Raw genomic sequence first — 23087 nt, forward strand, 5'->3', positions numbered from 1 at the left:
TAACCCACTGTAGATACCATGCAGGGTGAGACCCAACACTAACCCACTGTAGATACCATGCAGGGTGAGACCCAACACTAACCCACTGTAGCCAGCAGCATACCACCCTGCATACCACTGCTGGCTTGCTTCTGAAGCTAAGCAGGGTTGGTCCTGGTCAGTTCCTGGATGGGAGACCAGATGCTGCTGGAAGTGGTGTTGGAGGGCCAGTAGGAGGCACTCTTTCCTCTGGTCTAAAAAAAAATATCTCAATGCCCCAGCGCAGTGATTGGGGACATTGCCCTGTGTAGGGTGCCGTCTTTCGGATGGGACGTTAAACGGGTGTCCTGACTCTCTGATGTCATTAAAGATCCCATGGCACTTATCGTAAGAGTAGGGGTGTTAACCCTGGTGTCCTGGCTAAATTCCCAACCTGGCCCTCAAACCATCACGGTCACCTAATAAACCCCAGTTTACAATTGGCTCATTCATCCCCCTCCTCTCTCCTGTAACTATTCCCCAGGTCGTTGCTGCAAATGAGAATGTGTTCTCAGTCAACTTACCTGGTAAAATATGGGATAAATAAATAAATACCATGCAGGATGAGACCCAAAACTAATCCACTGTAGATAGTAGATACCATGCAGGTTGAGACCCAAAACTAACCCACTGTAGATACCATGCAGGATGAGACCCAACACTATCCCACTGTAGATACCATGCAGGGTGAGACCCAACACTAACCCATTGTAGATACCATGCAGGGTGAGACCCAAAACTAACCCACTGTAGATAGTAGATACCATGCAGGTTGAGACCCAACACTAACCCACTGTAGATACCATGCAGGGTGAGACCCAAAACTAACCCACTGTAGATAGTAGATACCTTGCAGGGTGAGACCCAACACTAACCCACTGTAGATAGTAGATACCATGCAGGATGAGACCCAAAACTAACCCACTGTAGATACCATGCAGGGTGAGACCCAAAACTAAACCACTGTAGATACCATGCAGGGTGAGACCCAACACTAACCCACTGTAGATACCATGCAGGGTGAGACCCAACACTAACCCACTGTAGATACCATGCAGGATGAGACCCAACTGTAGATACCATGCAGGATGAGACCCAAAACTAACCTTGGGAGTTTCCACAAATGTTAGCATGTTCAGCCTGGTTCAAATGGCTCTGCAGAACAAGTGTAGTGTCTTGAGCCCTTACCTTGAAGTGGTCTAGTAACTCTCTCGTGACTGCATAAGGCGCACCAATCACCACCTCAGAGACATACTGCAGACAGAAACAGAACAGAAGCACATTAGATTAATATACTCATCACTTCTCATTATTTTACTTGACCTTTATTTTAACAGTCCCATTGAGACCAAGGTCTCTTTCACAAGGGAGCCCTGCATACACACAATTTACAAAATAACTCTTACAAAAGAGATGTACAGTATCTTTTATGGAAGAGAAGGAGAGAGAACTTACCCGACAGGCCAGCACACTGAGTGTTCTCTCATGGACGTTCATAATGGGGTAATTCTTCCCTTTGTAGCGGTTCACCTCCTGAAAAATTCACACAAAACCCAAAAGTAAGAATAAGATGATGCAAATGTCCACTATCAGTGTCAGGATGTAATTTGACAGTGGGTTGGTTATAGGCATTGTGGGTTTTAAAAGGCCATTTCTGATTGAGTTGAAATATGCAGCGTTTACCGTGAATGGGATCACCGAGAACCTTGAGGGAACATTGCCTCTGAAAGCCATCACCAGGCGGTAAATTGGTCAATAGACCAATAACAAAGAGTTCCAAACCTCTCTGTCAATAACAGCTACGTTTACATGATCCTCTCCCCACTGAGACCACTCCTAGACAGTCCTTGCAAACTTCTTGCTTGAGAAATAGTTTTTTGCTAAAAAGCCATTTTTGTCCATTTTAATGCACAATTATTACAGTAATTGTTACCCAGAATTTATACTTATTGATATATAAATGGCTGTATTAGACCTACAAATCCCAGTCTAAATTATCTGTTTTACAGCTCAACTGAGGAGACAATAGACCAGATTGTGTCAAAGTGTAACCCCACTATAACATATGGCTTGTCGGACTCACCTGGTCAAAGTGTAACCCCACTATAACATATGGCTTGTCAGACTCACCTGGTCAAAGTGTAACCCCACTATAACATATGGCTTGTCAGACTCACCTGGTCAAAGTGTAACCCCACTATAACATATGACTTGTCAGACTCACCTGGTCAAAGTGTAACCCCACTATAACATATGGCTTGTCAGACTCACCTGGTCAAAGTGTAGCCCCACTATTACATATGACTTGTCAGACTCACCTGGTCAAAGAGTAACCCCACTATTACATATGACTTGTCAGACTCACCTGGTCAAAGAGTAACCCCACTATAACATATGACTTGTCAGACTCACCTGGTCAAAGTGTAACCCCACTATAACATATGACTTGTCAGACTCACCTGGTCAAAGTGTAACCCCACTATAACATATGGCTTGTCAGACTCACCTGGTCAAAGTGTAACCCCACTATAACATATGGCTTGTCAGACTCACCTGGTCAAAGTGTAACCCCACTATAACATATGACTTGTCAGACTCACCTGGTCAAAGTGTAACCCCACTATAACATATGGCTTGTCAGACTCACCTGGTCAAAGTGTAACCCCACTATAACATATGGCTTGTCAGACTCACCTGGTCAAAGAGTAACCCCACTATTACATATGACTTGTCAGACTCACCTGGTCAAAGTGTAACCCCACTATAACATATGGCTTGTCTGAAAGCCTGGAAACCGCCTCCAGGAAGTCCACATGGCCAATATCTGAGAAGACATTGGTCAAGGCCGACAACAACAACTATAGTATCTACAAACTCGGCCTCTGAGTCCAGTCTATAATCTCAAACCTCTCCACACACTGTAGATGACTGGGCCCAGGTGTTTTGGCTGACCACAGGACTAGCCAGTTATAGAAATATAGAACATCTACGTCACATAAGTGTAGTGCAGCTAGGTAGTGTAACAGTATAGCTTCCGTCCCTCACCCCTACCTGGGCTTGAAGCAGGGACCCTCTGCACACATCAACAACTGCCTCTCACAAAGCATCGTTACCCATCGCTCCACAAAAGCCGCGGCCCTTGCAGAGCAAGGGGAACAACTACTTCAAGGTCTCAGAGCGAGTGACGTCACCGATTGAAACGCTATTAGAGCGCACCCCGCTAACTAGCTAGCCATTTCACATCGGTTACACTAGCATGAGGGGTGTTTGTCTTTCTATGGCCCAGTTCTAGCTAGCCATTTCACATCAGTTACACTAGCATGAGGGGTGTTTGTCTTTCTATGGCCCAGTTCTAGCTAGCCATTTCACATCAGTTACACTAGCATGAGGGGTGTTTGTCTTTCTATGGCCCAGTTCTAGCTAGCCATTTCACATCGGTTACACTAGCATGAGGGGTGTTTGTCTTTCTATGGCCCAGTTCTAGCTAGCCATTTCACATCGGTTACACTAGCATGAGGGGTGTTTGTCTTTCTATGGCCCAGTTCTAGCTAGCCATTTCACATCGGTTACACTAGCATGAGGGGTGTTTGTCTTTCTATGGCCCAGTTCTAGCTAGCCATTTCACATCGGTTACACTAGCATGAGGGGTGTTTGTCTTTCTATGGCCCAGTTCTAGCTAGCCATTTCACATCGGTTACACTAGCACTAGCATGAGGGGTGTTTGTCTTTCTATGGCCCAGTTCTAGCTAGCCATTTCACATCGGTTACACTAGCATGAGGGGTGTTTGTCTTTCTATGGCCCAGTTCTAGCTAGCCATTTCACATCAGTTACACTAGCATGAGGGGTGTTTGTCTTTCTATGGCCCAGTTCTAGCTAGCCATTTCACATCAGTTACACTAGCATGAGGGGTGTTTGTCTTTCTATGGCCCAGTTCTAGCTAGCCATTTCACATCAGTTACACTAGCATGAGGGGTGTTTGTCTTTCTATGGCCCAGTTCTAGCTAGCCATTTCACATCGGTTACACTAGCATGAGGGGTGTTTGTCTTTCTATGGCCCAGTTCTAGCTAGCCATTTCACATCGGTTACACTAGCATGAGGGGTGTTTGTCTTTCTATGGCCCAGTTCTAGCTAGCCATTTCACATCGGTTACACTAGCATGAGGGGTGTTTGTCTTTCTATGGCCCAGTTCTAGCTAGCCATTTCACATCGGTTACACTAGCATGAGGGGTGTTTGTCTTTCTATGGCCCAGTTCTAGCTAGCCATTTCACATCGGTTACACTAGCATGAGGGGTGTTTGTCTTTCTATGGCCCAGTTCTAGCTAGCCATTTCACATCGGTTACACTAGCATGAGGGGTGTTTGTCTTTCTATGGCCCAGTTTTTCTTGATCAGGTCACATGGTCAGAAAATAACAACTCTTTGCTCTAACATGGTAGGTATGATTGTATAGAGTCACCTGCCATTGAAGTATCCTACCATCAGGGCCTTCACAGCTGTCAGAGAAGGCCTTAGTAACAAGTCAAACTGTTCTTATGTACATGTAACTGCCAAAATAAAGGAAACACTTGACTAAATGAGGGATACAAAGTATATTGAAAGCAGGTACTTCCACAAAGGTTTGGTTCCTGAGTTCATTCAGCAATTAACATCCCATCATGCCTAGGGTGATGAAAAAAATGCTGGGTAAGCCATTATTTTTGGCTACCATGGCAATGCCACCATAGGATGACAATGTCCCCATCTACAGGGCACAAGTGGTCGCTGAATGAGCAGGGAAACGATGTAAACCATATGCCATGGCTGTCTCAGTCACCAGATCTCAACACAATTGAACACTTATGGGACATTCTGGAGCGACGTCTGAGACAGCGTTTTCCACCACTATCAACAAAACACCAAATGATGGATTTTTGGTGGAAAAATGGTGTCTAATCCCTCAAATAGAGTTCCAGACACTTGTAGAATGTATGCCAAGGGGGAATTAAGCTGTTCTGGCTGGTGGTGGCCCAACACCCTATTAAGACATTTTATGTTAGTGTTTCCTTTATTTTGTCAGTTACCTGTATCAACACACTTCATATTATAGACATGGTCAGGAAAATGTCCTGGCACCAGACATGGTAAATATGAGGAGGCTGGTGGAGGGAGACATCACCATGCAGGATTCCAGCCATTGTATTGGCTGGAATGCAACGAATGGAATGGTATCAAACACATGCAATTGAAAGTAGTGCGTTCATGGAGCCACCGGACAGAGGATACGGAAGAGGTCGAAGGCTCCAGCCACATAGATGATGGTGTCCCCAGGCTGAGGCTCCTGTCCTGAGGCAAACTGGATAATCTTCTGGGACGTCTGGAGGAACTGGGACACCCCCGTCCACGGACTGTGGCCCTTAGGACCCTGCAACACCCATAATGCACAAAGTATAAATACAGTGTAGCACTTGACAAACCACGACTAAATGTTCATTCCAAGCCAGCAAAGGAATGATATCATTACACTGAGTAATAGATGATGCTGTATGATATTCCTTACAGAGGCTATACAGGTGGAACCTCTGAGGGAGTTATTGTGCCAAAAGATTTAAAGTCCCCTAAATGGAATGAAGTATTGTCCATAAATGTGTTCATTGGGCAGAAAGGGGAACAACACACCATGCCAGTATGTGGCAGCTTGACTTATTAAAATCCTATAGCATTTGGTATTCAAAGTTGGTATTCAATATTCACTATGGTCTTTTCTCATAGGAGAAAATGATCACACTGCGCCACCCAGTGGCCAAATGAGTAAAACACCATCGGAGATCCCTCTTCTTGAACATCCAGTAGCCAGTCCGTCAGCACTGTGAGGTATATCTCAATGTCCGTCAGAGCCCCCAACACATTTATTCAACACTGGCCAAATATATTTTTTCTCTCTCTTTCAACGTTTGAAAAAGAGAACATTTGTTACGTAACGGTGATCATTCCGTTCTCTTTCCCACCCCCATTTGGAATCTAAACGTTGTTCAAATGTAGATCCTCTGGTCAGTTTCTGCATTCAGAGGGAACAGAGGTGGTATTCATTACCACCTGGCCAGGCCCACAGTTTTGATTATCAACTGGGCACCACAATAACACCCTTTGTTTCAGAGAGAGAGTTGGCGAGAGTTGGGGGGGTACTAAAGCTGTAGCAGAGAAAGTCTACCCAGGATTTGGACACAAATAGTAGACCATGACAAAGCAGTTGCTATGGTCAAGTGCACTCTTTTTTAAAGGGCACTTCTTTATTTAAATGATCAAAAACAGACAGCTGTGCATTTCACAGAGTGAGCCTTTGTGGGATTTTAAAAAATTACTTTTCTTAAAGGTGTACTTGTATGAGAGTAGACATGGGACCTACCTTGCCAAAGTTGTCTGTGTGCTGTTGATAGTCTGAATGGCCCTGAGGGGACATAGGAGAGGAAACAGGCTTCAGTTGATCTATTATTCAACTGTAACAATAGGAGCTCGGAGACATGACAGATAGGAGCATATCATGACTTCTACATTTTTGATGTCAACAGGAGACTGTGGAAATTCAACTGAAGTGGAAGAACTCCTAACTTATGAGGGGTTTCTATACTCACCATGGTAACCTATGAGGGGTTTCTATACTCACCATGGTAACCTATGAGGGGTTTCTATACTCACCATGGTAACCTATGAGGGGTTTCTATACTCACCATGGTAACCTATGAGGGGTTTCTATACTCACCATGGTAACCTATGAGGGGTTTCTATACTCACCATGGTAACCTATGAGGGGTTTCTATACTCACTATGGTAACCTATGAGGGGTTTCTATACTCACCATGGTAACCTATGAGGGGTTTCTATACTCACCATGGTAACCTATGAGGGGTTTCTATACTCACCATGGTAACCTATGAGGGGTTTCTATACTCACTATGGTAACCTATGAGGGGTTTCTATACTCACCATGGTAACCTATGAGGGGTTTCTATACTCACCATGGTAACCTATGAGGGGTTTCTATACTCACCATGGTAACCTATGAGGGGTTTCTATACTCACCATGGTAACCTATGAGGGGTTTCTATACTCACCATGGTAACCTATGAGGGGTTTCTATACTCACTATGGTAACCTACGAGGGGTTTCTATACTCACCATGGTAACCTATGAGGGGTTTCTATACGCACCATGGTAACCTATGAGGGGTTTCTATACTCACCATGGTAACCTATGAGGGGTTTCTATGCTCACCATGGTAACCTATGAGGGGTTTCTATACTCACTATGGTAACCTATGAGGGGTTTCTATACTCACCATGGTAACCTATGAGGGGTTTCTATACTCACTATGTTGCTGTGGTGGGTTTTGGTCATCAGTAGCATGCGACCGACCAGGTCTGTGGTAGAAACTCCCTGGGTTCGCTTGCACTCCCTGGAACCACACCAGGCCATGATATAAAATTGTACAATTGTAAACAGAGCATAACAACAGCAATAATAATATGATAATATATAAAATAATAGAAAATATACTATAGAAAATATAAACGAAAAATGCAACAATTTCTAAGATTTTGCAGCTACAATTCATATTGAAATACATTCATTAGGCCCTAATCTATGCATATGACATGACTGGGAATACAGATATGCATCTGTTGGTCACAGATACGTTTTTAAAAAAGTAGGGTCGTGAATCAGAAAACCTGTCAGTATCTGGTGTGACCACCATTTGCCTCATGCAGCACGACACATCTCCTTCACATAGAGTTAATTAGGTTGTTGATTGTGGCCTGTGGAATGTTGTCCCACTCCTCTTCAATGGCTGTGTGAAGTTGCTGGAGATTGTCTGGAACTAGAACACGTCGTATATGTCGATCCAGAGCATCCCAAACATGCTCAATGGGTGACATGTCTGGTGAGTATGCAGGCCATGGAAGAAATGGGACATTTTCAGCATCCAGGAATTGTGTAACAGATCCTTGCAACATGGCGCTGTGCACTATCATGCTGACACATGAGGTGATGGCGTCGGATGAATGGCAGGACAATGGGCCTCATGATCTCGTCACGGTATATCTGTTCATTCAAATTGCCATCGATAAAATGCAATTGTGTTCATTGTCTGCAGCTTATGCCTGCCCATACCATAACCCCACCATGGGGCACTCCGTTCACAGACGCACTGCCAAATTCTCTAAAACGACGTGGCTTATGGTAACAGAAATGAACATTAAATTCTCTGGCAACAGCTCTGGTGGACATTCCTGCCGTTACCATGCCAATTGCACACTCCCTCTAAACTTGAGGCATCTGTGGCATTGTGTTGTGTGACAAAACTGCACATTTTAGAGTGGCCTTTTATTGTCCCTAGCACAAGGTGCACCTGTGTAATGATCATGCTGTGTAATCAGCTTCTTCATATGCCATACCTGTCAGGTTGATGGATTATCTTGGCAAAGGAGAAATGCTCACTAACAGGATATAAACAAATTGGAGCTCAAGATTTGAGAGAAATAAGCTTTTTGTGCATATGGAACATTTCTGGGATTTTTTATTTCAGCTCATGAAACATGGGACCAACACTTTACATGTTGCCTTTATATTTTTGTTCAGTGTATATTATTAACGACAGCTTTAGTTCAAGGTTCATTCCAGCTTGAGTAACTCTCACCTGTACCTCCCTGACCTCTTCACCTCTTCGTATGTGTCCTTCCCATCCACTGTTAGTGTGATGTCATCTGAAATGACACATTCAACATGTCTGCTATATTCTGATCAAGTTGACAGACATGAGATACTTTATAGGAGGTCAAGAGGCAAGATAGAACAATTAGATACTGGGAAAACACAAAACAGGATATTCCCCCCAAAAATATTAAAACTAAATCAAATAAGTGTATTGGTCGCGTAAACAGTTTAGCAGATGTTAAAGCGGATGCAGTGAAATGCTTGTGTTACTAGTTCCTCACAGTGTTACTATGTTAATATAATATGTTAATGGTTTAATAATGCCACTATGTTAATATAATATGTTAATGGTTTAATAATGCCACTATGTTAATATAATATGTTAATGGATTAATAAGTTGATATGTTACTATGTTACTGTGTTAGTATGTTACTATGTAACTGTGTTACTATGTTACTGTGTTAGTATGTTACTATGTTACTATGTTACTGTGTTAGTATGTTACTATGCTACTGTGTTACTATGTTGCTGTGTTAGTATGTTACTATGTCACTGTGCTAATATGTTACTGTGTTACTATGTTACTGTGTTACTATGTTACTATGTTACTGTGTTAGTATGTTACTGTGTCACTGTGCTAATATGTTACTGTGTTACTATGTTACTGTGTTACTATGTTACTGTGTTAATAAGTTACTGTGGTACTACTGTTACTGTGTTATTGTGTTAATATGCTACTATGTTACTGTGTTACTATAGTATAGTAGTGTTAGAGTGTTAATATGTTTCTATGTTACTGTGTTACTATGTTACTAATGTTACTATTTTACTGTGTTACTACTGTAACTGTGTTACTATGTTACTGTGTTACTATGTTACTGTGTTACTATGTTACTACTGTTACTGTGTTATTGTGTTAATACGCCACTATGTTACTGTGTTACTATGTTACTGTGTTACTATGTTACTGTGTTACTGTGTTACTATGTTACTGTGACACTATGCCACTATGTTACTATGTTACTATGTTACTGTGTTACTACTGTTACTATGTTACTGTGTTACTACTGCTACTGTGTTACTATGTTACTATGTTACTGTGTTACTACTGTTACTATGTTATTGTGTTACTACTGTTACTATGTTACTATGTTATTGTGTTACTACTGTTACTATGTTACAGTGTTACTATGTTACTATGTTATTGTGTTACTACTGTTACTATGTTACTGTGTTACTACTGCTACTGTGTTACTATGTTACTGTGTTACTGTGTTACTATGTTACCACTGTTACTGTGTCACAATGCCACTATGTTACTATGTTACTACTGTTACTGTGTTACTGTGATACTATGTTACTACTGTTACTGTGTTACTGTGATACTATGTTACTAATGTTATTGTATTAATACACTACTATGTTACTGTGTTACTATGTTACCACTGTTACAGTGTTACTATGTTTCTACTGTTACTGTGTTACTATGTTACTGTGTTACTATGCTACTATGTCACTATGTTACTACTGTTACTGTGTTACCGTGTTACTATGTTACTGTGTTACTATGTTACTATGTCACTATGCCACTATGTTACTATGTTACTGTGTTACTATGTTACTATGTTACTGTGTTACTACTGTTACTGCGTTACTGTGTTACTATGTTACTGTGTTACTACTGTTACTGTGTTACTATGTTACTGTGTTACTACTGTTACTGTGTCACTATGCCACTATGTTACTATGTTACTGTGTTACTATGTTACTATGTTACTGTGTCACTATGCCACTATGTTACTACTGTTACTGTGTTACTATGTTACTGTGTTACTATGTTACTATGTTACTATGTCACTATGCCACTACTGTTACTGTGTTACTATGTTACTGTGACACTATGCCACTATGTTACTACTGCTACTATGTTACTATGTCACTATGTTACTACTGTTACTGTGTTACTGTGTTACTACTGTTACTGTGTTACTATGTTACTATGTTACTATGTCACTATGCCACTATGTTACTATGTTACTGTGTTACTACTGTTACTATATTACTGTGTTACTACTGTTACTGTGTTACTATGTTACTATGTTACTGTGTTACTATGTTACTGTGTTACTGTGTTACTACTAATACTATGTTACTGTGTTACTATGCTACCGTGTTACTACTGTTACTGTGTCACTATGCCACTATGTTACTATGTTACTGTGTTACTATGTTACTGTGTCACTATGCCGCTATGTTACTACTGTTACTGTGTTACTATGTTACTGTGTTACTATGTTACTGTGTCACTATGCCGCTATGTTACTACTGTTACTGTGTTACTATGTTACTATGTTACTATGTCACTATGCCACTATGTTACTACTGTTACTATGTTACTGTGTTACTATGTTACTGTGTCACTATGCCACTATGTTACTACTGCTACTATGTTACTATGTTACTGTGTTACTATGTTACTACTGCTACTATGGTACTATGTTACTGTGTTACTATGTGACTGTGTCACTATGCCACTATGTTACTACTGTTACTATGTTACTGTGTTACTATGTTACTATGTTATTGTGTTACTACTGTTACTATGTTACTGTGTTACTATGTTACTGTGTTACTATGTTACTGTGTTACTACTGTTACTATGTTTTTGTGTTACTATGTTACTATGTTACTGTGTTACTATGTGACTGTGTCACTATGCCACTATGTTACTACTGTTACTATGTTACTGTGTTACTATGTTACTACTGTTACTATGTTACTATGTTACTGTGTTACTACTGTTACTGTGTTACTATGTTACTATGTTTTTGTGTTACTATGTTACTATGTTACTGTGTTACTATGTTACTATGTTAATATGTTACTGTGTTACTACTGTTACTATGTTACTATGTTACTGTGTTACTATGTTACTATGTTACTGTGTTACTATGTTACTAAGTTACTACTGTTACTATGTTACTATGTTACTGTGTTACTATGTTACTGTGTTACTGTGTTACTATGTTACTATGTTACTATGTTACTGTGTTACTATGTTACTATGTTACTACTGTTACTATGTTGCTATGTTACTGTGTTACTATGTTACTGTGTTACTACTGTTACTATGTTTTTGTGTTACTATGTTACTATGTTACTATGTTACTATGTTACTACTGTTACTATGTTTTTGTGTTACTATGTTACTATGTTACTATGTTACTATGTTACTGTGTTACTATGTTACTGTGTTACTACTGTTACTATGTTTTTGTGTTACTATGTTACACTTCACATTAAAACAATACAATGAAAATAAGTTCTACTCTACTATTTTTGAGTCTACACTATGTGGTGTTACAGTCAATTAAAATGTTCTGTTTCAGATTTTCAGCAAACCTATCAAAGACATGGGGGGGGGGATGTTCCTCTCTCTCTCTACACAAACAGTTGCTGAGTGGCCTATCCTGGTTAAATAAAGATTAACTGAATATTCAGAACCGGCCCACCCATTCAAGTATCTCAGCAAACTCACCTCCGTGCACACAGAAGTCACTGGTGTACTTGTCCAGGGTCTCCAGCGTGGTGACGTAGGGCGCTCCCTCCACTATCTCATCCACCCACTTGATGGCTCTCACCATCTTGTATCGTTCATCCTGGGTGAAGACCGGGGGACCCTTGTGCTGTGAGATCTCACCTACAGGGTGAGGAGGTATTATTACTAATGGTCACTGATATCCATCAAAACACACCGACCACCAGAAGCTAATAGCTGTAGAGAGTGTTTTCACCTGGCATTAAAGGGAGACTTCATCTTTTAGTATTTTGTTCATTAGAACACTGTTAACATGATCCCCCAAAAAGTGTCCATATCAGCAGTTAAGTTTTCAAGATAGAGCACTTTCAGTACAGAGAAAAAGCTGTGATGATGATGAAATTAGTTGAGTGAACTATCCCTTTAACAAGTGTCCTGTAATCAGCTGACGGTAAGAGACACATTTTATGACCATGTTTACTATAGACGAGTCATGATGACCATGTTTACTATAGACGAGTCATGATGACCATGTTTACTATAGACGAGTCATGATGACCATGTTTACTATAGACGAGTCATAATGACCATGTTTACTATAGACGAGTCATGATGGCCATGTTTACTATAGACGAGTCATGATGACCATGTTTACTATAGACGAGTCATGATGACCATGTTTACTATAGACGAGTCATAATGACCATGTTTACTATAGACGAGTCATGATGACCATGTTTACTATAGACGAGTCATAATGACCATGTTTACTATAGACGAGTCATAATGACCATGTTTACTATAGACGAGTCATGATGGCCATGTTTACTATAGACGAGTCATGATGACCATGTTTACTATAGACGAGTCATGATGACCATGTTTACTATAGACGAGTCATGATGACCATGTTTACTATAGACGAGTCATGATGACCATGTTTACTATAGACGAGTCATGATGACCATGTTTACTATAGACGAGTCATAATGACCATGTTTACTATAGACGAGTCATGATGACCATGTTTACTATAGACGAGTCATGATGACCATGTTTACTATAGACGAGTCATGATGACCATGTTTACTATAGACGAGTCATGATGACCATGTTTACTATAGACGAGTCATGATGACCATGTTTACTATAGACGAGTCATGATGACCATGTTTACTATAGACGAGTCATGATGACCATGTTTACTATAGACGAGTCATAATGACCATGTTTACTATAGACGAGTCATAATGACCATGTTTACTATAGACGAGTCATAATGACCATGTTTACTGTAGACGAGTCATGATGGCCATGTTTACTATAGACGAGTCATGATGACCATGTTTACTATAGACGAGTCATGATGACCATGTTTACTATAGACGAGTCATGATGACCATGTTTACTATAGACGAGTCATGATGACCATGTTTACTATAGACGAGTCATGATGACCATGTTTACTATAGACGAGTCATGATGACCATGTTTACTATAGACGAGTCATGATGACCATGTTTACTATAGACGAGTCATGATGACCATGTTTACTATAGACGAGTCATGATGACCATGTTTACTATAGACGAGTCATGATGACCATGTTTACTATAGACGAGTCATGATGACCATGTTTACTATAGACGAGTCATGATGACCATGTTTACTATAGACGAGTCATAATGACCATGTTTACTATAGACGAGTCATGATGACCATGTTTACTATAGACGAGTCATGATGACCATGTTTACTATAGACGAGTCATGATGACCATGTTTACTATAGACTATCTATAAATAGCCCAAACAACTACCTCTTCCCCCTACTGTATTTTTTATTTTATTGTGCTCCTTTGCACCCCAGTATTTCTACTTTGCACACTCATCTACTGTGAAATCTACCCTTCCAGTGTTTTAATTGCTATATTGTATTTACTTCGCCACCATGGCCTATTTATTGCCTTTACCTCCCTTATCTCACCTCATTTGCTCACATTGTATATAGACTTATTTTTCTACTGTATTATTGACTGCATGTTTGTTTATTCCATATGTGTTGTTGGTTGTGTCGAACTGCTTTGCTTTATCTTGGCCAGGTCGCAGTTGTAAATGAGAACTTGTTCTCAACTGTCCTACCTGGTTAAATAAAGGTGAAATATATATATTTTTAAATAGACTAGTCATAAACAGATAGTGTCCTGAACGTCTTGACAGGATAAGGTACACTCAGCAAGACGTTGCAACCAACAGCACCACAGATATTAAGACAAACGCAACGCTAGACTTTGCTCTCACACAGTCTTTGTGTGCTTCACAATGGTCCTGCCCCCCCCCCCCCCCCCCCCACACACATTATTATCTGAATCAGCTGTGTAGTGCTAGGGCAAAAAAGTGCACCCAGGGGGGACCCAGGACCGAGTTTAGGAAACCCTGCTATACTGCATGAGCTGTAGCCAACTGTCATGTTTTTGTCAACCATTGGCATGACAACGAAGAAAGAAAATAGTAGGCTAGAGCATGAAAAGACTGGACCACCAGGCTGCTACAGTAGATAGTGTGATGGACTCAAACAATAACAAAGTGTGTACAACAACATAGGGGTGGATATACTGAATGACCGCCAACACTTGGTTGACTGTGAACTTATTTCAATAAAGTGAAATAATCCAGCCAGGTCCCAGAACTGTTTGTGTTGTCTGCCAAATTAACCCCTGTGCTCATCGGCATGCCTTGCCATAGAAGTTGGCAAGACAGCACAAATAGATCTAGGCCCAGGCTATAAATGATAAATGTGGGTAAGACAAGGGCTTTACAGTCTGTGTATATCTTTTAGCAAAGTCATCAAAACTGGATGTGACAATGATCTTGTCTGTTATAAACCTAAGGGGGGTAGAGAGAAATACATGACCAGCTGTATAATAGTTTTACACTGACTGTACAGTACATTATCCACACTATAGCAGAGATAATCCATTATCACGCCTCTCGCCTCTCTCCCCCCCCTATCTCTCTCTGTGATAGAGAGGTTATAGCCTACTATATATGTGCTCCTTTGTCCCTGACAGACCACAGTGTGTGAGGCTCTATTGTTTGAGTTAAGCCATGTAGTTCTGGGTTATGGTAAACACCTACATGGCGCCCGTCGCACAGTGTGTCTGTCGGTCCCAGTGTCAGAGTGCCCTAGTGTGCCATGGGAGTCTGTGATATGTTGTTGTGTCCCAGCCACTGTTTGGGCCCCTGTGTTACTACTGTCACAAGATCTTACAGCACACAAGTGGCTCGTGTTCATTAGGAAACGCAATGAAAAACAGGTAGTCCATCCAGGTAGTCCATCCTTGTTTCAATCTGTTTTTATTTAATTTAGTGCCTAATGGACACAACTCTGGTGTCTGATGGTGATGAGTTATTAAAGCAGTGGGAGGCTGGCCGCACGACACCTCCCCATGTCAGGCTGAAGGGTTTGGGAGAGAAGGAGGAGAGAGATGGGGTCTGGTGGGAGATGCTTTGGTGTGTGTGTGTGTTTATGGGGTGTTGGCTCTGCGTTGAGGTGATGCAGGTCAGGTCTGGTTGGGGTCTTGGTTGGGGTAGGAGATGTAATGGGGGACTGGTATTGGCAGTTGAGGGCTGAAAGATGAGGTCACTATGCTGGGTCTGGGCATCTGAGGGGATTGGGAGGTGGTGGTTATTCCATGGAGGTCAGGGCCACATTCATTAGGGCCCACAACGGAAATGAACAATTCTTATTGGACAAGGTAACGCCTGGTATTGGTCCAGGTAACTCTTCCCTGTTTCCATCCATTTTCTTACGTTGTGCTTAATGAATACAACCCCTGGTATGATGGAGACTCTCCTGTTGCATGTTGGGACTGGAACCCAACCCTGGTGTGATGGAGGCTCTCCTGTTGCATGCTGGGACTTGAACCCCAACCCTGGTGTGATGGAGGCTCTCCTGTTGCATGCTGGAACTGGAACCCCAACCCTGGTGTGATGGAGGCTCTCCTTTTGCATGCTGGGACTTGAACCCCAGCCCTGGTGTGATGGAGGCTCCTCTGTTGCATGCTGGGACTTGAACCCCAGCCCTGGTGTGATGGAGGCTCCTCTGTTGCATGCTGGGACTTGAACCCCAGCCCTGGTGTGATGGAGGCTCCCCTGTTGCATGCTGGGACTGGAACCCCAACCCTGAAGCTCTTACCGTCTGTGTGTACTCCAACGATGAGGTAATCTCCCATGGCCTTGGCCTGCCGCAGCTGGTTGGAGTGACCATAATGGACCATGTCATAGCTAGAGGAAGGATAACAAAGCCACAGTTAATACTAGGGAGCATTCATACACAGACACAGATTAAGCCTATTCCTGGACTGAGTAGGCGGAGTAGGCTTAATCTGGTTCTGGGAAACCTGTCTATAATGTACATCTAGTACCACCAAACTAACAGTCAGAGAAACAGAGTCACTACATCCACAGTAGCCATGGAGACGAGCACTGAGCACTCCATCTGTTGCTGATTAGATGATTAGCCCAGATTGGGACTCAGGTTGGTACAGAGTAATCTAGCACGGTGATGACTAACAGGTGGACATTAGCATTAGCCTGCTATCACTCAAACTGCTGACATGACAGGCCCTGCAGTGGTTTGGTGTCTGTTCCGGCTCCTCACTCAGTGGTGGTTGAGGTACAGGTACAGTGAGAATTAGCACAGCAAGTGGTAATGTTATATTGTAGGCCCCCTGATGTATGGATTCATAAAGCCTTTATAACAGCTACATAAGACATACCATCTGTCATAGTCAGTCATAAACATGATGAACCATGGTATTAGATACAATGAAGCTTGTCATAATGGGTACTATAGATGACAGGACGCTGTTGTCCCGTGTAGAGGTCGACCAATTATGATTTTTTTAACGCCGATACCAATACCGATTGATGGAGGACCAAAAAAAGCTGATACCGATTATTCGTCCAATTTTTTATATATATATATATATATATATATATATTTGTAATAATGACAATTAACACTGAACACTTCTTTTTTAACTTAAAATAATACATAAATAAAATCTATTTAGTCTCAAATAAAAAATGACACGTTCAATTTGGTTTAAATAATGCAAAAACAAAGTGTTGGAGAAGAAAGTAAAAGTGCAATATGTGCCATGTAAAAAAGCTAACGTTTCAGTTCCTTGTTCAGAACATATGAAAGCTGGTGGTTCAATATTCCCACTTCTTCAATATTCCCAGTAGTTTTAGGTTGTAGTTATTTTAGGAATTATGAAGCATTGACTATTTCTCTCTATACCATTTGTATTTCATATACCTTTGACTATTGGATGTTCTTATAGGCACTTTAGTATTGCCAGCCTAATCTCGGGAGTAGATAGGAATGAAGTTATAAACAGCGCTGTGTTTCAAGCATTACTAAGAGCTGCTGGCAAACGCAGTAAAGTGCTGTTTGAATGAATGCTTACGAGCCTGCTGCTGCCTACCACGGCTCAGTCAGACTGCTCTATCAAATATCAAATCATAGACTTAATTATAATATAATAAACACAGAAATACGAGCCTTTGGTCATTAATATGGTCAAATCTGGAAACTATCATCTCGAAAACAAAACGTTTATTCTTTCAGTGAAATACGGACCGTTCCGTATTTTATCGAACAGGTGGCATCCATCAGTCTAAATATTGCTGTCATAATTATGTAAAATTCTGGCAAATTAGTTCGCAACGAGCCAGGCGGCCCAAACTGTTGCACATACCCTGACTCTGCGTGCAATGAACGCAAGAGAAGTAACATAATTTCCCTAGTTAATATTGCCTGCTAACATGAATGTCTTTTAACTAAATATGCAGGTTTAAAAATATATAATTCTGTGTATTGATTTTAAGAAAGGCGTTGATGTTTATGTTTAGGTACATTTGTGCAAAGATTGTGCTTTTTTAGGCAATGCACTTTTGTTAAATCATCAGCCGTTTGGCGAGGTTAAGGTAGGCTGTGATTTGATGATAAATTAACAGGCACCGCATTGATTATATGCAACGCAGGACAAGCTAGTTAACCTAGTAATATCATCAACCATGTGTAGTTAACTAGTGATTATGTGAAGATTGATTGTTTTTTTACAAGATAAGTTTAATGCTAGCTAGCAACTTACCTTGGCTCATTGCAGCCACAAGGTCCTTTTGACGCTGCACTCGCGTAACAGGTGGTCAGCCTGCTAAGCCGTTTCCTCGTGGAGTGTAATGTAATCGGCCATAATCGGCGTCCAAAAAGGCTGATTACCGATTGTTATGAAAACTTGAAATCGGCCCTAATTAATCGCACATGCCGACTAATCGGTCGACCTCTAGTCCTGTGACCTCTTTTGGATGTATCACTTTCCCCATTCCATTCCCCAGGCCCACCAGGGTTACATCTGACCCTACGAGGTCCGGAGCCTGCTGGTTCTGTTCTACCTGATCCTTATTCCACCCACCTGGTGTCCCAGGTCTAAATCAGTCCCTGGCTAGAGGGGGGAAATGGAAAAAAGCAGTGGAACTGGCTTCCAAGTTGAGTTGAATTTCAGGGCTATAACTTCCATTATGTGGCAAATGACATCATAGTCTCTTCAGTAGCATGTTATAGCGAAACTAGAAGAGCACATTTGTAGTCATGTAACCTGTGTTATAGAGGCACTTGACATAAAGGCACATTGCCTACAGTAAAGTATTAGAGAGAAAGTTGAAACCTGGAGATTTCTTATCGCCAGTGTATTGTGTCAATACAACGTGTGTTAATGGTACATCAACTGTAGTAATTTGACTGATCATAAAAATGGATCAAATCAGTCATAAACCATTTACAACTACTGTACATGACCTGATTGCTATCGCTGCTATAAAATGTCATCGGAATAGAGCTGTCACGATTTAGAGATGTCCAGCCCAGAGCAGTAAGAGAATCTCATGTTGCTAAGTAGCCTGCCTGTCTAAGGGGTAGGGCAGTGATGACACAGTGAACCCCTGAACCATGGTGTGATGTGGTCATATCACTCACTATACACTGCAGACTGCTCTTGTTCCTACTTCCTACTGCCCTTAAGTGAACTTTCAAGATGGAACACTTAATGTTATCACTTTTTTATCAGCTTTCTTTCCCACGTGGCTGTTCTTAAAGGCATTTTTTATTGTTTATTTATTTAACCTTTATTTAACTAGGCAAGTCAGTTACCAACGGTATTGAATGTTAACTGAACACGTTGTATGGCGCGACCAAAAGGACATTGTTTTGTGTGTGATGACTGAACAGTATAAGCAGTCCTGACCGTTCAGACGTTTCGGTCACACTGTCTGTTAGAGGAATGGAATCCACATGCTTGTTCTAAATAGGGGGCTTAATGTGACTACTGAGTGTGGCTGGTCAGGCCAGAAGTGAAGTGTGTGTGTGTGTGTGTGTGTGTGTGTGTGTGTGTGTGTGTGTGTGTGTGTGTGTGTGTGTGTGTGTGTGTGTGTGTGTGTGTGTGTGTGTGTGTGTGTGTGTGTGTGTGTGTGTGTGTGTGTGTGTGTGTGTGTGTGTGTGTGTGTGTGTGTGTGTGTGTGTGTGTGTGTGTGTGTGTGTGTGTGTGTAAGGAGACTGAGACAAAGGACTAAGGGTTACATAAGAGACTATGCTTGTGAGAGAGGCCCTGCAGTCCTAGGCTTGGTGTCCAAGTCTCTCTGCCTGCCTGTATATCTGCCTGTCTGCCCTTGGACAGTGTAACCCAGGAACGCTAGGTGGCTTGAAAGGTGGCCTGGCCTGGGGTGATGCTGCTCCTGTTGTTTTTTTTAGCAGGGTAGGAATCACCAGAGGATCACAGGACGTGATGAAATATTAAGTAGTGTGGCAAGGTCAGCTAGCAGACAGACACCCAAATAGCACCAGAGCTGTTTGACAATAACAGCAGCTAGGTCCTAGTAGAGAATGGTAGAGTGGTACAATAACACCAGCTAGGTCCTAGTAGAGAATGGTAGAGTGGTATAATAACACCAGCTAGGTCCTAGTAGAGAATGGTAGAGTGGTATAATAACACCAGCTAGGTCCTAGTAGAGAATGGTAGAGTGGTACAATAACACCAGCTAGGTCCTAGTAGAGAATGGTAGAGTGGTACAATAACACCAGCTAGGTTCTAGTAGAGAATGGTAGAGTGGTACAATAACACCAGCTAGGTCCTAGTAGAGAATGGTAGAGTGGTACAATAACACCAGCTAGGTCCTAGTAGAGAATGGTAGAGTGGTACAATAACAGCAGCTAGGTTCTAGTAGAGAATGGTAGAGTGGTACAATAACACCAGCTAGGTCCTAGTAGAGAATGGTAGAGTGGTACAATAACACCAGCTAGGTTCTAGTAGAGAATGGTAGAGTGGTACAATAACACCAGCTAGGTTCTAGTAGAGAATGGTAGAGTGGTACAATAACAGCAGCTAGGTTCTAGTAGAGAATGGTAGAGTGGTACAATAACACCAGCTAGGTCCTAGTAGAGAATGGTAGAGTGGTACAATAACAGCAGCTAGGTCCTAGTAGAGAATGGTAGAGTGGTACAATAACACCAGCTAGGTCCTAGTAGAGAATGGTAGAGTGGTACAATAACAGCAGCTAGGTCCTAGTAGAGAATGGTAGAGTGGTACAATAACACCAGCTAGGTCCTAGTAGAGAATGGTAGAGTGGTACAATAACACCAGCTAGGTTCTAGTAGAGAATGGTAGAGTGGTACAATAACACCAGCTAGGTTCTAGTAGAGAATGGTAGAGTGGTACAATAACACCAGCTAGGTTCTAGTAGAGAATGGTAGAGTGGTACAATAACACCAGCTAGGTCCTAGTAGAGAATGGTAGAGTGGTACAATAACACCAGCTAGGTCCTAGTAGAGAATGGTAGAGTGGTACAATAACAGCAGCTAGGTCCTAGTAGAGAATGGTAGAGTGGTACAATAACACCAGCTAGGTCCTAGTAGAGAATGGTAGAGTGGTACAATAACACCAGCTAGGTCCTAGTAGAGAATGGTAGAGTGGTACAATAACAGCAGCTAGGTCCTAGTAGAGAATGGTAGAGTGGTACAATAACACCAGCTAGGTCCTAGTAGAGAATGGTAGAGTGGTACAATAACAGCAGCTAGGTCCTAGTAGAGAATGGTAGAGTGGTACAATAACACCAGCTAGGTCCTAGTAGAGAATGGTAGAGTGGTACAATAACACCAGCTAGGTTCTAGTAGAGAATGGTAGAGTGGTACAATAACACCAGCTAGGTTCTAGTAGAGAATGGTAGAGTGATACAATAACACCAGCTAGGTTCTAGTAGAGAATGGTAGAGTGGTACAATAACAGCAGCTAGGTCCTAGTAGAGAATGGTAGAGTGGTACAATAACAGCAGCTAGGTCCTAGTAGAGAATGGTAGAGTGGTACAATAACAGCAGCTAGGTCCTAGTAGAGAATGGTAGAGTGGTACAATAACACCAGCTAGGTCCTAGTAGAGAATGGTAGAGTGGTACAATAACACCAGCTAGGTCCTAGTAGAGAATGGTAGAGTGGTACAATAACACCAGCTAGGTCCTAGTAGAGAATGGTAGAGTGGTACAATAACAGCAGCTAGGTCCTAGTAGAGAATGGTAGAGTGGTACAATAACAGCAGCTAGGTCCTAGTAGAGAATGGTAGAGTGGTACAATAACACCAGCTAGGTTCTAGTAGAGAATGGTAGAGTGGTACAATAACAGCAGCTAGGTCCTAGTAGAGAATGGTAGAGTGGTACAATAACAGCAGCTAGGTCCTAGTAGAGAATGGTAGAGTGGTACAATAACACCAGCTAGGTTCTAGTAGAGAATGGTAGAGTGGTACAATAACACCAGCTAGGTTCTAGTAGAGAATGGTAGAGTGGTACAATAACAGCAGCTAGGTCCTAGTAGAGAATGGTAGAGTGGTACAATAACACCAGCTAGGTTCTAGTAGAGAATGGTAGAGTGGTACAATAACACCAGCTAGGTTCTAGTAGAGAATGGTAGAGTGGTACAATAACACCAGCTAGGTTCTAGTAGAGAATGGTAGAGTGGTACAATAACACCAGCTAGGTTCTAGTAGAGAATGGTAGAGTGGTACAATAACACCAGCTAGGTTCTAGTAGAGAATGGTAGAGTGGTACAATAACACCAGCTAGGTTATAGTAGAGAATGGTAGAGTGGTACAATAACACCAGCTAGGTTATAGTAGAGAATGGTAGAGTGGTATAATAACACCAGCTAGGTTATAGTAGAGAATGGTAGAGAGCTACAATAACACCAGCTAGGTTCTAGTAGAGAATGGCAGAGTGGTACAATAACACCAGCTAGGTTCTAGTAGAGAATGGTAGAGTGGTATAATAACACCAGCTAGGTTATAGTAGAGAATGGTAGAGAGCTACAATAACACCAGCTAGGTTCTAGTAGAGAATGGTAGAGTGGTACAATAACACCAGCTAGGTCCTAGTAGAGAATGGTAGAGTGGTACAATAACACCAGCTAGGTTATAGTAGAGAATGGTAGAGAGCTACAATAACACCAGCTAGGTCCTAGTAGAGAATGGTAGAGTGGTACAATAACACCAGCTAGGTCCTAGTAGAGAATGACACAGTGGTATTGAGATAGCACAGCAAGGAGTGCACAACTAAAGAGATAAACGATAGATATACAGAATCACTATAATAAGGTAAACAGGATAAAACGGAACAAATCTGTGGTAAAAACAGTCAAATAGAATAACTATAATAATGTAAAGATATCTTTAAGTCTACACCATGTCACATGTGTTTACAAAGTAACCATACTGTGTGTTTTTTTAACTGACATATT

The 23087-nt window shown here is 41.6% G+C and overlaps 1 protein-coding gene across 1 annotated transcript in view; it reads right to left on the minus strand.

Moving 5' to 3' along the window:
* Positions 1–23087, minus strand: part of LOC139396798 (ethanolamine-phosphate cytidylyltransferase-like) — a 34273-nt gene that overhangs the window by 6976 nt on the left and 4210 nt on the right. The window contains exons 2-10 of the mRNA XM_071143715.1: positions 16445–16533; positions 12248–12409; positions 8692–8758; positions 7365–7449; positions 6403–6444; positions 5283–5421; positions 2760–2842; positions 1474–1551; positions 1207–1272 (exon numbers count right to left, since the gene is read on the minus strand). Coding sequence (XP_070999816.1) covers positions 1207–1272; positions 1474–1551; positions 2760–2842; positions 5283–5421; positions 6403–6444; positions 7365–7449; positions 8692–8758; positions 12248–12409; positions 16445–16533 — 811 coding nt within the window. The remainder of the gene's footprint in view (positions 1–1206; positions 1273–1473; positions 1552–2759; positions 2843–5282; positions 5422–6402; positions 6445–7364; positions 7450–8691; positions 8759–12247; positions 12410–16444; positions 16534–23087) is intronic.

This window comes from Oncorhynchus clarkii, unplaced genomic scaffold (genome assembly GCF_045791955.1).
Source record: "Oncorhynchus clarkii lewisi isolate Uvic-CL-2024 unplaced genomic scaffold, UVic_Ocla_1.0 unplaced_contig_13587_pilon_pilon, whole genome shotgun sequence".
Taxonomy (NCBI): domain Eukaryota; kingdom Metazoa; phylum Chordata; class Actinopteri; order Salmoniformes; family Salmonidae; genus Oncorhynchus; species Oncorhynchus clarkii.